Raw genomic sequence first — 17,811 nt, forward strand, 5'->3', positions numbered from 1 at the left:
AGCTTTACATATCGTGTTTTCCTTTCTGCGAAAGGATCTATTACCTCATCAAAGTCCATAAAACGTTTTGCTATACGAAAAGTCGAAATGTCGTCTAACACTGAAAAAGCTGTTAATGCAAATAGGACCCGAGACTGTTGTGGTTTCCCGATCTGATTACGTCTGTTTTGTCACTGTCTGCTACATAAAACAAAATAGGTCTTTCTAATACTGCAATAATTGTAATACACACCAAATAAACGAGACTGTTTTGGCACAAACGGTCTTTTTTGTAATGACAGAATATAATTCACAAAGTACAAATATCAAATGCCTATTAGGACTACTACAAGCAAAAAGCCTTACGTTACGAAATAGTTTCACACTTCATTCATACGCTCCAGTTTCTCAAGTATGAGATCGAAAAGTAGTAGTACAAAATTTTTATACAAACTTGGAATCTTCATATTGTTCCATAATTTGTGTGATGTCCTCGTTTCTTCTCCTTCCTCGTTCTAACAAACAGTCTTTCTATCACTAATTCTGTAACTATTCCTGCCAATGTCAAAGCTTATTCGCAGGTTAACTCCACTAACTCTGCCACAATCACCGGTTTAGTTATCCTGCGATTATTCTCCGGTTAGATATTGCTACAACATGTTTTCCGTGCTTCTTCCAGAATAGAATTTAAAGCGACTGCTAGCCTGGGACTGTACAACTGGCCCTTACCAGTATAGCGATCTGGCCAAAAATTTTCTGTCAAAATTTCATTTCTTGGATACACCGAGAAGGTAATACATAAATTTCTTACCTGTTATTCGTTTATTTCCACTCCTGTAGTCTGAATCTATGGATTTAGCTAGTAATTATAACAACGCTCAGCATTCACAAACCCAATCAACCACACAATCAGACAGCGGTTGGCATTCATCTGTTCAGCCTTACTCCGCTCAGCTCATGTAGCCCCTTTTGTCTGTAGGAAAGTTTGTGTCTACATGCGACGAGGATTCCCCTGACAGAGACATCATGTACACTATGCACGCATTCACAAATCAAGTTATGAGTCATTCAGAAATCAACTTAAAATGTGTTCAAAAATGTTCAAAAACCGACAGGGATGCGTTTCAAAGTCATATGAATAATTGATAGACTAACGTGCGCTGGATGCTAGTCATTTTGTGAAACAAGGATTTTTTGCTCAAGAGTATGAATTTGCACCCCACCCCCTTCATAGAACTGGGATTGCTGCGCATGCAAGAATCTGGCAGCTTGGGAGCTCCAGTAAAAAATTTTCCCGGTAGCATCTAGCTGCTTGCTGCGACTGCTTACACAGCCAACAGCCACATTTCTGTAGCCAGAAGTGGGAGAAGGTACTACTCAACTGCGCATGCACATGATCCCTCTCATAACTGCTAAAACGAATCTAATGTAAACAGTTGTGACGTCATGTTCATCAGAGGCAATTTGTTGTTACGGAACATTGCATAGTCTTCCTAAAGCCTTTGATACATTTTGCTGTTCGCAAACACTTATATAAAGCACTGACTTTTGTTGCTGTATACGGCTCATTTACTTTGCAATTTAGGTTTTATTTTCGTTTTCTCTCTCGCTAATGTTTTATTGCTGCAGTATTATTCTTCAGTAGCGGGATGCAGTAATATTCTTTGTTAGAGTATCGGTTCTTACCAGCCAAAATTACAAAATTTAACTGGAAACAATAACAACGAAAAATTCCTGGAATTCTAAAAAATTCCCGGGTTTTTCCTGGTTTTCTCCTGGATGAAAAAATTCCCGGGTTTTTCCAGGATCTCCCAGTTGTCCCAGCTCGTATACACCCTGTTTGAACTACTGAGTATGTTCTAAATTAGAACAACATAGTTCACAACCATCTTACATAGCACTTTTTCCTACCTTCCACATAAAATGCACGAGGGTAATCCCAAAAGTAAGGTCTCCTACTTTTTTATAAGTACATAGACCTGTTTATTTCTACAATGGTTTACACCAGTTAACAGCTTGAACATATAGCTATTTTTCGTCATAATCACCATTTCTGTCGATGCATTTTTGTAGATGCTGTGGCAGTTTTTGTATGCCCATGTCATACCAGCTCACCACCATGCTGTTCAGAAACTTATGAACATCTTCTTTCACCTCGTCGTCAGAACTGAATCGCTTTCTGGCCAAATGTTCTTTTAACTTAGGGAACAGGTGATAGTCACTGGGCGCCAAGTCAGGACTATAGGGCTGGTGGGTGGGTCATTACGTTCCACTGAAACTGTTGCAGGAGAGTAACAGTTTGCCGAGCGATGTGTGAGCGAGCGTTGTCATGGAGAATGTATATGCCCTTGCTCAACATTCCTCTTCTCCGATTCTGAATTGCCCGTTTGAGTTTCTTCAGAGTCTCAGAGTACCTGTCAGCATTAACTGCGGTCCCAGTGGGCATAAAGACGATCACCAATACCCTTTCCGATCCCAAAAAACGGCTGTAATGACTTTACCGGCAGACTGCGTTTGTTTTAATTCCCGCCGCCTTGGTGAAGAAGGATGCCACGACTGGCATGATTGTTGCTTGGTCTCAGGTGTTAAGTGGTATGCCCAGGTTTCATCACCTGTAACAACTGAGTCCAGAAAGTTGTTCTGTTTGGCTGCAAGGTGGTGAAGAAATGCGTGGGAAGCATCAACTCGTTGCCGCATGTGGTCCTCAGTCAGCACGCGTGGCACCCATCTTGCGCACACCTTCCGGTAGCTCAATGTTTCCGTTAAAATTCTGTGAGTGGTGTTTCGGGAAACCTCATGAACCAACGTGCAAAGATCATCCAGGGTGATCCACTGATCTTCACGCATGCTTTGCTCAACCTTCAACACTGTCTCCTCAGAATCTGACTGTCTCCCGTTCCTTTGTTCGTTGTGAATTTCGGTCCAACCAGCTGCAAACACTCTACACCACTCATGAACATTTTTGACATCCATGCATGACTCACCATACACTTCCGTCAATTGGCGATGGATTTCAATCGGCGCAGTGCCCTTTGCATTCAGAAACCAAAATAACTGCGCACAATTTGCACTTGGCGCTAACATCCAATGGGAGCTACATTCTCAATGGCTGCCAAGCCAAGACTAAGCGCCTCAGGGCGGCATGCGCATGTTTACACACAGCGAGTGAAGCACTCTTCATAACAGTGCGACCAACTGCCACACAAAAAGAGTTCTGTACTTATAAAAACATAGGAGACCTTACTTTTGGGATTACCCTCATATTTCCACTTGTGAATAAGGCCAACCGTCAGCTGTATAATGGAATGACGACAGTAAAAATTTGTGATGGATTGGCACTCGAACCCGAATTTCTAAGTTATTGCGAGGAGTCGCCTTCCCATTGGGCTATCTGAGTATGCCTCGTGGCCAGATCCGAACTTCAGTCATGTGTCTACAATCTGCACTATTACACCCATTATGTATATTCTCGCACAGGGAAGACATTTTCATTGAAAGCCACTTGCCTGGTGTTGGAGGATAAATATGATATTGCAGTGCCTGTGGTGTACAGAATAACAATGCAATGTTCCTCTGGACACACACGTCCAAAGGAACATTGCATCATAGCTCACTATGAATTCTCATGACAACGTGTTTTCTGAGAGTCTTCGCGTAGCACATCTGAAAACTCACCAGCCTATTTGTTAATGATGCACAGCTAAAGCGTGTTCTTGTACAGTTTCAGAAACTTTAAATTAGTCCCATTCTGTGTTAAATCTTATTTAACAAGTTTCTGATAAGTGCCCAAAACTTATTTTTATCCATTATTGTGTCTATGATAAAACTCCTGTGTTTAACAGTTGTTTGAAATGAACATCATACTACAGAAATATTTTAATTAACAATGTACTAACTCATGGGAAAAGTGTGTTATAATAGTGTCATCTGTCAAAGATGCTGAGGTATTTTCAGATTACACCAGTATGAAATATTTGCATATTCAACATGACTAAAGATTTCGACGCTTTACTTTATAAAGAATGACACAAAGTGCTAGTGGGTATCAGTGAACATCGTAACTACCGTATTTACTCGAATTTAAGCCGCACTCGAATCTAAGCCGCACCTGAAAAATGAGACTCGAAATCGCGGAAAAAAAATTTTCCCGAATCTAACCCGCACCTGAAATCTGAGACTCGAAATTCAAGGGGAGAGAAAAGTTTTAGGCCGCACTTCCAAATCGAAACAAAGTTGGTCCATTGTAATATGAGACACAATTTAGGTTAAATGAATGACGATACAGCTGTAGTAGTTTGGTTCGAGTCGTAAGCTTAGCAGTTAAGCTTTACCAGGTAGCCGCTGTTATGCATCAGGCGCTCAGTCCGTATTTATACGGGTACCCTTCCTTTTTCATGTGATTCGTCTGGTTTGAATTGATTGCTTATTTTTCTTTGATCTGACAAGTGCAGTTCTCTTTGTTATAGGTGTTTCCGTCAATTAGAGCTGAAAATGTATTACTGTACTGTGTCATGCATTGTTTGTCGCATTCTGAAAATGAGGGTTTACGGCCTGTCGCCGGTCGCGGCATGGCTTGCTTTTGTGCACGCTACCTCCGCTTATAATTAAAAAAAAACAAAGAGAGGAATCGTCTCATTAGCGAAACAATGGCAAGAGACTGCTATTCGTTGCTACTTACACTGCTGCTTTCTTTGATAATGATCAACAAGAACCAAATAATAGACTGCGTATGATAGAAGATGTTCTGAACGAGAATTTAGCGAAAAATTTTTCCGTTTGAAAATCTTTGCAGACGCCTCTTTAGTACATTACATTATGCACAGAAATTAGTCATCTTAGATTTAAAAATCTAATCAATTGCCGTGCTTCATTTCTGACTGTATCACTATTAGGCATAAGAATAATACGAATATAAACATGACATGGTATGTATATTCTTCCGCGTCTGCTGTTGTCTCACTCTAGTTTCGTAGTTTATTAGGCGGACAGGATTTAAATGAGATAGCAGCAAACACGAAAGAATACATGGCAAAATGTTTATATTCGTATTATTCTTATGGTGAAGAGAATACTGCATGTGATTCACAATTCATAAAAGTTCCTATTAGCAACCATTTCTTCTCAGTTAGGAAAAAATTCAGAAAGCAGAGCTGGCCATATTGACAAATATCCCAAACAGTCTTGCCAGTCGGATTTTCGTAGTACATTGAAATGCTGCTACGTTCGAAGAGGAACAATACGGAATTTGTATTTACTTCGTTGGATAATGTATGAAAATGCAGTGGTCGAAACTCGGGGCGGAGAAAAAAAAAGCTCGTCTTCCACCTTTTTTTTTTATTTATTTACTGACACAGAGGTTTTGGTACTAGTATTTGTCTTTGTGCCTGCGAAGCATGCCTGCATAGCGCTACATATATTCGACGACAGAAGTTAGTTGTCGCGGCACCTACCAACATTTTTCAGAACTTCCGCTTACTATGCACTCGATTCTAAGCCGCAGGCGGTTTTTTGGATTACAAAAACCGGAAAAAAAGTGCGGCTTAGATTCGAGTAAATACGGTATTCTCACAAATTCTATCCATCTACTAGATGAGAGCTATTAGAAAGATGCACAGGTTTACATCATCATCAACATCACAGTTTCTACACATGAGAATCTTAGCCGTGACATCGAACAGCAAAATGAAGATTTTTCGTGCAATGCAAATATCTTTTGAGGACAGAAAACTTCTTTGTAGGCAAAGTGCTAAAAAGAAAAAGGAAGATGCACACACTGAAGTTAAATTTTTTCTTAACTATAAAGCCTCTCTGCATCTTCAGATCGAAATAAATCACTGCAGTACCACTCTCTCCTACCATAGCACACGTGCAAGAGCAGAGAGAGAGAGAGAGATAGAGAGTGAGAGATTCTTCTATGAAATAGTAATTTAGCACTTTCCCAGAAATATGTGGTGTCGTCTCAAATATACAGGGTGGCACAGTTAAAAGTAGCCTGCCTCCCCTTTGAATGCGAATGCAATGATTTTGACTTCTCACATAGAGTCAACAGCTACAACAATGGGTAGTTTTATGAAACAGTTGACTGTTAGCATTACTTCTATCAGCATTTTAGTTTATTTCATCACTGAAATAACTTTCTCTGTAGAAGAAAGAACAGATAGGGGAAGCATATGTGAAAACAGGTTTGAGTAAAGAAACTCTTGAAATTTTTGGGGTAAGGTATGCAGATAGAGGGATACCAGCATAGAGAACAATAAACAGTCTGTATAAAAACTGGCACACTACGGATTTTTGCAAAATGTAAAACGACAAAGAAGTCTTTCAGTTTGCACACCAAAAGTTATTGCAGACATCTGCCAAAAATTATTCCGAGGCCAAAGAAGTCTACATGTAAATTGGCCCAACAGGCACATGTAAACAGAAGGAATTGCCAGTGGATATTGAAAAGTATTAATCTGAAGCCATATTGTGTGACAGTTGCGCAGCAGTTATGGGAGGATGGCAGTCAGAAACATGTAGATTACTGGACATGGCTTTTGAATAACATGAAAGATTTTTATTAGACCAGTTCCATTACATCATGAGTGATGAAGAATGGTTTCATCTTTCTGGGCATGTGAATTCACAAAACACAAGGTACAGGGCAATGGAGAATCCTTACACTGTGTGTCAGCAACCACTAAAGATGAAAAAAATCTGTGTTTGGTGTGGTGACATGAACAAGCATCATAAGACTGATATTTTTTGACACTACTCTACCCCAACACAGTTGCATGGTTGGAAATCTTTGATACTTTTGTGTTCAATTCAATAAATAGGAAAGACAAAACTGCTTCTTCCATTCAGATGGGGCAAAATGCCTCATGTCAAAGGTATCCCTGGAATGAGTCAATGATGTCTTCACTGAGGATCTAACCGTCAGCAAAAATTTATGGCCACCACATTCACCGCATCTAACAACGTGATTTTTTCCTGCAGGGACACATGAAAAGCGAGGTCTGTGAGACAAATCCACACAATCAGAAGCTCAAAGACAACATCAGCTGTGAAGATGCCACCATTGGTATCCAAACTTTACACTGCGTGTATCTGGATACCCTTAGGCGTGCGCAGCTGTGTACTGATGTTGCAGGGGGATCACTTTCAATGTCTCCTATAAATGTATTTTTCATTGTAAATAATGAGTCCATTTTGGCTCTTCATTTCTGTAATTTCACTGCATTTATAATTACATGGGCTATTTTTACCTGTGCCACCCTATACTTTTAGTGTATTTTTGCATATACACTGTTAAAAAGAAAATATAAAAATATTCTTAAGATACATGAGGATGTTGTTGGAACATGGACAAATGGAGCAGGACAGACAGCAATACAAACTGGAAAATATTCCATTATGTACTCTTATGGATTCAAATGTATTTTAAAACTGCAAATAAATATGACTCACAAAGCACTATATCAACAGTTTCCTTAAATTACACAAAACTCAGGCTGACCACAGCATATTTATACTCTTATCAGAAATTTCTATTTTTATACTGACTCAAGGGTTTCTCACATGGACTGCATAAAATTTCATCTGTCCTCCTAAATATGTCTAATTTATTCACAATGGTCTATTCTCCATGAAAGAAGTTAACAAAAGGAAAAGTAAATACCATGTTTGCTCATATCACTTTCTTGTAGTCTCAAGGGTATATCAGTTTCAAGGTAAATGACAGTACTAGTTACAGTTTGCAAATTTTTAGCATTATAAATAGCAACTCACTTTTATTAGTGTATCAGACAGCTCTACCAGGTAATCAAAGACTTGGGCATGTAGCACAGGTGAACTAATCTGATTGACGTCTCCAAGAGCTCCCAACATACGGCGCCATAATACAACAGCCACATCAGGCAACCAGCCACGCACTGTTCCTCCTGCCATTACCGAAGTTCGGCCACTAGTCTCTTGAATATCTGTTGTCGGGCAAAAAAATTTGAATGTAGTACAAAAATCAAATACAAATACAAATTTCGTAACAATACTGTTATAACAGAGAAAGATATAGAAGTGTGAACAGCTGTTTACCACACAGGATAACACTTCTTAACCTGAATGACTGAATGCTGCTAATCTTTGCAATTGGTTTGACAGGAATAAAAGACTGAAGATCATGTTATACTTAGATTTGTGAACTCGCATTACTTTTAGGCAAGTCAGTGGTTTGTGTGTGTACTGCAATTACGTCATTTCAATAGGCTCTTATTTTTAATACCCGTGCCAAACAAGACTACAAGGCCAAGCATTTTGTGCACTGTAAAATAGACAATTTGTGTCTTTCAAATGAGCATTAGTCACTTAGTGCTTAATTTTCTTTAAAATTGATTTTCACTGATTATTAAGTGGCTATATTTGGAATTGAAAGGTCTCACAGTTCTACGCCTCAACAAAAATGTCTATGTATATAGCCCTTTTCACCCTGCCTCAGAAGACCGGTTGGGTTTTAAATTTGTCGTCGCACAACTACATCTATCATGACTCACTTAAATCACTTTTATGGGTCACTCCAGACTGCAACAATTGTGCATGTTTCCAGCTTCCATTTGGCAGCTGTTTTGTTTCATACTGTGACCACCAAGAGCGCAAAAGATCATCTCAAACTTCAACAAGAAGACAAAGCTGTGTGTCCCCAACATAAATAAAATACATTTGGCAGTATTTCATTAGCCAAATGCAATTCAAGCATTGTTTTAGACAGGAAATTTAGCGCTGAAGTTTAAAACTTCTGGGTTATTAGGCCACGTCATGTTTCTTCCAAAATGTTCGGTGTTTCGAACCCTTTGCTGGGATCTTCCTCAGGATCTTTTGGTGTCCACTACTGCTAAAACACTGTCAGAGACGAGTGTCGCGTCCACTTATAAAGGGGGAGATTTTCTGGCATTCGTGCTGGAGAAGTAACATTATTGGTTAAAATTCATATGGCTGCCATTGGTGGGCCATAGTCACCTGATTACCTCCATAATGCAGGTGTCTATCAAGTGTCATGTGGCTGGGGCAAAGTGTATATAGGTGAAATGGGAATAACTGTCAAAGAACGCATTAAGGAACACGAACGGCACATACGGCTAAAACAAAGTGCAAAATCGGCAGTATCAGAACATTGTGAGAACTGTGGCTCTGACCGATTTTAATAACGTACGTGTACTGGCTACAGAAACAAACATTTATAGAAGAAAGGTCCGAGAAGCGGCTGAAATTTCTAAGAAAGCATCTAATTTCAATAGAGAGGACGGCTATAGGCATCCGGCATCGTGGCTCTCCGCCACCAAGGAAGTAAATACGCAGCCGCAGTGTGTGAGCAGCATAAACAACACGCTGCAAGTCACCTTGGCGGACAATAATATTTTGGGTAAACATTCCCCCTCTCTTGCTCTGTCCATTTCGAATCTAGACACTGATGACGACCAACCAATAGCGGTAGCAGGCAATTCAACCAATAACCCTTCTCCAGTGTAATTGTGGAACAGTGCCTTTTTATCCAATGACGATGGACCGCCAATGGTATCCACAGGAGATAAGCTACCAACTTCTGTGTCAGAGCGGGAATATTAGCCTATGACTATGGCCCACCAATGGTAGCTATAACAATTTTAACAAATACTATTACTTCTCCAGCACGAACGCCAGAAAATCTCCCCCTTTATAAGTGGATGTGACACTCATCTCTGACAGTGTTCTAGCAGTAGTGGACACCAAAAGATCCTGAGGAAGATCCCAGCAGAGGGGTCAAAACGTCGAATATTTTAGAAGAAACTTGACGTGGCCTAATAACCCAGAAGACTTTAACTTCAGTGACAATGGCCACGAAAACCTGCACACTTACAGGAAATTTATCATTTTAATGTATACATGGTGCCTAAACAAACGCGTGACATTGGATTTTATACACATTAGTATTTTGAATAGCACGATCTTGCTAGTGACTTTAGTGGTATCACATATCAATACCACATCACGGGTGTCAAAGTTGGCAACAGAATTGCAAGTTTCCATGAGATGCTGATAGCGGTCCTGTGGGATCTCGCAGACATAATAATGCATGCCTGCTGAGCTGCACCTATAGTGGCTCTGGATTGCAAGCACCCTCTGCTGTCACGATAAAGGACGGCCAGTAGCAGCCAAACAGCCCACTTGCACTTAAAAACCTCTTCGATACCTGAAGCTACTCAGACGCCACCTAGTCATGGGTCTGATAGTGTTGTTCATGCTTTAGTTCAGAGAGCTTCAACCTTGTTGACCTTGTGATAGCTGGTCTGTGTTTCTTGCTGCACCTCCACTTACCATTGTCTATGAAGTCATACGCAACAATTTTTTGAATAAACCATCACCTTGGGCATTGTTTTAGTATTTTTACCTGTTTCTAAATGTTTAAAAAATTTCTCTAGAAAACTGATATCAGGCAGCCATGCAATGGAACACTGCTACAGTAAGTCATGGCACTGCAGTGGTCTGTATGTGTCAGTCAGCTCTGCGGAATCAGCACAGTACAATACCATCATTCATGCTTTAGTTCAAAGAGCCTTGTTGCAGCCAAGTAACAAGGCAAAAGAACAGCGGTCATACAGAGATCCTAATCTACAGGATCCACAGATGAGTGTCACACGTTGTCAATGATGAGATTTCAAACCTACAAGGAATTATTATTGTCAGTGAATGCAGGTCCACCTCAACCAGTTCTCAGCAAACTGTGCGAATGAATACATGTAATGGACATTTAGAGATGGATACCTCACAAAAGACAATAGTTCACAGCAATACATAACGTTGTGCATCTTCAATGAGCCAAACAGCACAGAAACTGGACAGTAGCTGACTGGAAGCATGTAGCATGGTCTGACGAATCACAAGTTCCCTGCTTTTCAAAGTATGTAAGGTGCCAAGATCCCTGAGAGCCAAACAAGGTATTTAGCCAAACAAGGTATTTAGCCACAGACTGTGGAGCATGTAGTTCAGGCTGGAGATGGTTCTATGAAGTTCTGGGTAAGTTTTTCACACCTCAACTGGGGCACAACCATTTGTGTTACCATGAACACAAAACAAGAGGTTTATTTCAACAGTCTAGGAGACCAAGTGTTGCCCACTCTTCTATATCTTCAAGCCTAGTATGCTGTTGACACACCTAACTTCCAAGATTACAACAAGCATATTCATAGGGCTACACACATACTTCACAGTTTGAAAACACTCAAGCACACTACTGCACCTACAACAGTCCCAGAGAAATCATCAAACTTTAAAATAGTGCCATATAAGAACGACATCAATGTTCGTCTTTAACTCTTTTTTTGAAGAATGATACTCATACTGTGTTGCTGTGCCATTCTGTTGGACTATCATTCTAATATTATAGTGTACTGTAAGCCAATTAACCACACACACACACACACACACACACACACACACACAGAGAGAGAGAGAGAGAGAGAGAGAGAGAGAGAGAGAGAAGAACAGAACAGAACAGAACAGAACTACTGCCTCTCAGTATATTTACTCATTAATGAAATTTGTCCTAAATAATATATCTCTTTTTCCAACAAACAGCTCAGTTCATACATACAATACCAGGAACAAAAATGATCTGCACAAGGACTTAAAAGCACTTACTTTAGTTCAAAAAGGGGTCCACTACTCATGAATACTCATCCTCAATTATTTGCCAGTAAACATAAAAAATTTAGTTACAAATAAAGATCAGTTTAAAAGGAGCCTGAAAGACTTACTAGTGGCCAACTCCTTCTACTCCATTGACGAATAATTTTAATAGAAACAAATGATGTATATATTCATACTATTAGTATTGTTATTTCAGCTTAAAATAAAAAAATAAATAAATATATCTAAAAACAAAGATGATGTGACTTGCCGAACGAAAGTGCTGGCAGGTCGACAAACACACAAACAAACACACGAAATTCAAGCTTTCGCAACAAACTGTTGCTTCATCGGGAAAGAGGAAAGGAGAGGGAAAGATGAAAGGATGTGGGTTTTAAGGGAGAGGGTAAGGAGTCATTTCAATCCCGGGAGCGGAAAGACTTACCTTGGGGGAAAAAAGGACAGGTATACACTCTCGCGCGCGCACACACACACATATCCATCCGCACATACACAGACACAAGCAGACATTTGTAAAGGCCTTTACAAATGTCTGCTTGTGTCTGTGTATGTGCGGATGGATATGTGTGTGTGTGTGTGTGTGTGTGTGTGTGTGTGTGTGTGTGTGTGTGCGCGCGCGCGAGTGTATACCTGTCCTTTTTTCCCCCAAGGTAAGTCTTTCCGCTCCCGGGATTGGAATGACTCCTTACCCTCTCCCTTAAAACCCACATCCTTTCATCTTTCCCTCTCCTTTCCTCTTTCCCGATGAAGCAACAGTTTGTTGCGAAAGCTTGAATTTCGTGTGTATGTTTGTGTTTGTTTGTGTGTCTGTCGACCTGCCAGCACTTTCGTTCGGTAAGTCACATCATCTTTGTTTTTAGATATATTTTTCCCACGTGGAATGTTTCCCTCTATTATATAAATAAATAAATAAATAAATAAATTGACATGTTCCACATCCACGAGGATCTCCTCAGCACGGATCTATGGAACGAAAAACTAATCTAATCTAAAACAATGGCATCTAAAACGTCACCAACATGCGATGTTGTAGAAACAGTAAGACGTCTTGTTGTAGTGGGTCATATCATCAAATGTTTTCATATTCTTCCTTCACAGTTTAGTCCATATGATGTTGTCATGAAACAGTGTTTATATGTGTATATTAAAGACCAATAAACTCGCAAATATGAGTTTACTTATTAATATTCTGTATCTAACTCTGCAGCTATCTTAAGACTTATGATGAGATTAATGAGTACTAAGAGATATATTCAAAAAGCAAGGGCGGTTTTGTCATAAAACAATCATTCCTAAACAGTTTTCGTAACATTTTAATACCTTCTTCCACCCCTCTGTATATATACTCCCTGCCTGGGAATTGAACCAGTTTACAATAGTGGTTTTGAGTCCTTCTTATCTTCAAACCATTGTCTACAAAGCATTTTTCTCAAGTGCAAGGCGAGGTAATACTCACTAGGTACGAGATAGCTATTCTAGGATGGTGGTCAAAATGTGATGAATCTTATCCATAATACAGACCATTGTGTGAAGACATGTTTTTCTGGACTAGACTGGACTGTCCAAGACAATTTTCCTGTACTGTTGTTATTTGGTGGCACGTCTCAGTGTGGTGAGAGTTTCGAAGTACATATCGGCCTTAACTACTGACTACATTACAAGACTTTATCCAGAAAACAGTAGCCATCAGTTTTCAACTCAAGACTGTTACTCTGATCCTGTGTTGGCTTGTGATACCAGGGTGTCACTGCCTGTAACCATGTGGGGAAACAGATCATCTTGTCAATGACACTCCAAAAACACTCATATGTCTCACATTCATTGCTCTTTGTGTTGGCCAGTAAGTTTCCAGTAACTGACTTGCACACAGTTTTTAATATCTGAACGCTTCTGTGATGATTGTGTAAATTGTGATAAGTTAATATGGGAAAATTCATCAGTCAGAGCACTAATCATCGATTACAGATAGGATCTCAATTTTTGGTCTGTCTTCTGCACCATTTCCTTTCTGGATACTGGGCATGCCACTCCAGAATTCTTCATCCGCCTTTACATGGCCACTGTTAGAGTCTCAGAAAGATTGTTTAGGATTTTAAACTACGTACAACTCCCGATGAATTTGGGTAGCCTTTTGCATACACAGACAGACACACACACACACACACACACACACACACACACACACACACACACACTTGGTCACTTTCATCTGCAGTCAAATGATTACTGAATCAAAACAGTGGCATACGCTGCTTCATAAGCAATCAACGGGTCAATGCTGCATTTGTGAAACTTTCAGCTGCCAACATTTAAATATAAACAAGGAAACAGTCATTGCTTTTCAAACATGCGTCATATCGATCGGTCTGATAAGTTTAAATTTACAGATATCATACCTAAACTTGTACCATCTGCACTTATTACATCAATCTGCATGGGCGAATCTTTGATTGAATTGCTTTCAACTCCACTCGATGGAGCGGGAGAGGGGGATCTTGTTGGACCCTCTGACTCAGAGTACTGGAATGGTGTTCCTGCTGCAAGAATGACATCAAGTGATCAATACTTTACAGAAAATCTGTCCAAAAACTGTAAAATTATATAACAATACAGACCTAAATTAGCAGCACAGTTTTACTAATTGTATAAAAACTTAATGTAAGCCTTTAAAGAACCAATTCTGACATTAGCCTAAGTAATGTAGGAAATTGCTGAAATATGGTGAGATACAGATTTGAAAACCATTCTTTAGAAATATGAGTGTGTCCATTATCCATAATGATAAGATAAATTTAGCTGTGGTACATACACAAAGTTTTGGTTTGTTCACAGAAAGTAAAAAAGTTATAAATCTACGACTGATACAGTGTATAAGAGAATTATTTGACCTACAATGGACTGTAAAGAGCACTAAGGACCATTAACAGAAAGTTTCCAATTTTCTTATTAACAAATATTACTTTGTAAACAAATAAAAATTTACATGACAAAACTGCATACTGAAATAATTGCATGTGTATTAATAATTACCTCTGGCACTTCGAAGAGAATCCATGGAACGTGACTTGTGAATCCGGGTTTTTGGGTATGTACGTTGTGAGTAATTTGTGTCACCTGAATGAGCAATGATTCGGGCCACTTCTCTTTCCACACAAAGAGGTAAGACTGTGAAAAAATTAAGAAAATGTACAAACTCAACTTTCAAAGTCTGATATCAAGCAAGCAGGCTAACTCTGAAAATAACTGACTTAAAAACAACTGAAGTAAGCTATATCTGACTGAAGTTCAAGTGGTGACAAATTATGTAGCAAATCAGCATCACAAGACAACATTAGTTTCCAGTTTTCAGAACCACAGCTTCCTTCGTTGTGAGATAAGCAACGAAACCAAAAATGGTAACGTTGCAGACAGATGCATCTAGTCACAAAAAATTCTGATTCCACAAACTATTCTGTATCAGTTGGTACTTCCCAAATTATTAAGCCTGATTTGTATGATAATCTGAAATAATATTAAGAAATTTAATAATCAACTTTATATAACAGTGCAAAAATAAATGAGAATAATTCAGACAAGGGAAAGACCCTTAGCTTTTTTCTGTTTTCATCTTCCATTTGCATCAGCCTTGCATTTGCTTATTCAGTTACAGCTAACTAGCCGAGGCTTTCTCTGGTAGCATAAGTACATTTCTGTTTTATTAATTTGGAGCATAATAAATTTAAAGGATAAAACCCTCATAAAATTTATTAGCTTTGATTCTATACATGGACTGCTGCCCAGTTACACACTAATATTTTCATGATCCACATGTTACCTCCAGCTCTGGTTTTCCTAGTTGCCTTAGAAGACTATGTCGAAACCATTTCATAAAAGAAAAGTGAAAATAGCATGTGCATGGTAGCTTCATTTACATGATCTAATACAATATTTTAATATGGTAATGGTAAGTACTACAGAACTTATAAACCACATTATAAATGGGTCAAAATGTAGATAACATGACAATGCAGTACCTGGGATGACAACTGGAACAGCTCGACTTCCACAGTGACGCCCAGAATCTACCATCCTGCTACTCTTGTGGCGATGGCGATGTGCAACAGCACTTGATAAATTTCCCTCGCTAACACTACGTAAGTGCAGTCCGTGGTACCCACTACGGCGTTTATCTGGACTAGGACTACTTCCCAGTATACCATGGTGGTGGTGGTGTGAATGAGAGTGATTGTGTTGCTGAAACGTTCCACTTGACAACTCTGGAAATTGTAAAAGACTTTGCAAAGTGTATGGTTTTCCAAGAATAATTCAGATGGCTCCCAAGGGTGCCACACATTGTAAACAGAATATTAGAATCTGTAATTATGGAACACAAACTGAAATTAATGGTTCACTTAAAAAACAAAAATGTATGCTAGTCCACAGAGAGCAATATTAAAGGTAATCAATTTTTGAAAACCAGCACCTTGTATTATTTACTCTCATAGGGGGGGATGTAACAGAAAACACAAACATTAATTTAAAAAATCGTTACAGCCACATTTATGAATGTACAAATCTAAAATTTTGCACATGTAAAGCAAAAGAGCTGTGTTTTAATGGGAAAATATAATAAAATATGCAGGATTGATATTTTGCTAGAAATATGAATTTTTATTTTTTGATTCTCCTTTTTATAAAAAGCCATAATTCAAATTCATGCAATTAGTCTGAAAATTTTATTGTAGTGTCTGGAGAAGGTTATAAGACCACTGAACTACAGTTATTAATTTATGGTACAAATTGTTATCATTAACAGAGCTTTTTAATTTTGCACATCCAAAATTAACTTTTTTCTCTACACACAATCATCTAAAAACCAGAATGTAATTGCAGGATCTTGTATTTTTTAGTTGCAGGGAGACAGCAACACGTGAACAGTTCCTGAAAATTTCATAGCATTAGTGCAAACACTTTTTGAGAAAAGGCTTCTAATACTGTAAAAAATATAAAACAGAGAAAATGAGGTTCAAAGATTTTCACATACTTCCACATGTAATAAGCTTACCTCAATTTTAAAATCCTCTACACTGATACTCCTCATCCTCCTGGTTTCTCTTTTCTCCTCTTTGAATCTGCCTGGCCTGTATTTGCAGGTAAGACACTGATCTATTAGCTTTCTTGACTCTGCTCTCGTCAATGGTGTAAAATGCTTTTGTTGTAAAGACACCAGGATCTATACCAATTCTCTTCGGCAGTTCAATTCTGCCATTATTTCCACTATTTTAACATAAAACTGCATCATAGACACCTATTTTGAGTACTTCAAGCACACAGAATGTCCTTCTTGAGCATCTACTCCAAATTAAATTAATGAGGCTTTCATTTGCATTTTGTGTCTTTCTGTGAAGACACTTCCTCCAAAAATCAGGGTTTGCAAGAAACCTGAATGTGGGCTTAATTGCATTCATAACCGGTTCTAGTAATGAGTGTCTATGTTAATACGTCTCATTCCTGTTGTCGAAATTACACCAATGGCCTTTCGGATACAGACTGTGCATTGATGTTTGGTCAATGGATAGTTTGTGGGAAAAAAAAACTGCCCACACAGCATGCCTCATTGCCTCTAAATTATGTATGTTTTTCCTGATAGCTCTCCTGTAAAATAACTGAAGAGAATTCATTTCTTTCAGAGTAAGCCTGCTTTTTCCTCCTAGTGGTTTTCCATCCTCAAATACTTCACCTTTCTTCTCTTTCAGCAAGTGACAAAGCCTACCATGATGCCTCTTTTGGATGTGGCCAACACATTCCAACTTTTCTATTGTTGTATTGCACGAATTTTTATGTGTTACAACTTTGAATGAAGAGAAGTCCAAATCACCAAGACATTTAGTATATCCAACACCATACTGGTTCTCAGATATGGAGAACATCCTCACAACAGCAGCAGCCTCCATGCCCCCACTTGAACCACTATAATTTTAAGAGCATGCTATTGCGCACTTTTCTTGCCACAGTTTCTCACCGTCTTCATTGTTTGACATTTTCGTTGTTGCACACTGGTGCCAGTCTTTAGACATAATTTCTACATCTAGAACTTTACCCGAGTCAATACCAATGACAAATGCAACTCCATACAGAGATGTGTGACCCCTTTTCATCCAGGTCCCATCTACAGACACACACAGGTCAATAACA

The 17,811-nt window shown here is 38.9% G+C and overlaps 1 protein-coding gene across 1 annotated transcript in view; it reads right to left on the bottom strand.

Annotated features, from left to right (window-relative positions):
- Positions 1-17,811, bottom strand: part of LOC126198844 (probable Rho GTPase-activating protein CG5521) — a 310,437-nt gene that overhangs the window by 175,379 nt on the left and 117,247 nt on the right. Inside the window, exons 17-20 of the mRNA XM_049935431.1 lie at positions 15,651-15,893; positions 14,668-14,802; positions 14,034-14,174; positions 7,750-7,940 (exon numbers count right to left, since the gene is read on the bottom strand). Of these exons, the coding sequence (XP_049791388.1) occupies positions 7,750-7,940; positions 14,034-14,174; positions 14,668-14,802; positions 15,651-15,893 (710 nt within the window). The remainder of the gene's footprint in view (positions 1-7,749; positions 7,941-14,033; positions 14,175-14,667; positions 14,803-15,650; positions 15,894-17,811) is intronic.

The sequence above is a fragment of the Schistocerca nitens genome, chromosome 1 (assembly GCF_023898315.1).
Source record: "Schistocerca nitens isolate TAMUIC-IGC-003100 chromosome 1, iqSchNite1.1, whole genome shotgun sequence".
Taxonomy (NCBI): Eukaryota; Metazoa; Arthropoda; class Insecta; order Orthoptera; family Acrididae; genus Schistocerca; species Schistocerca nitens.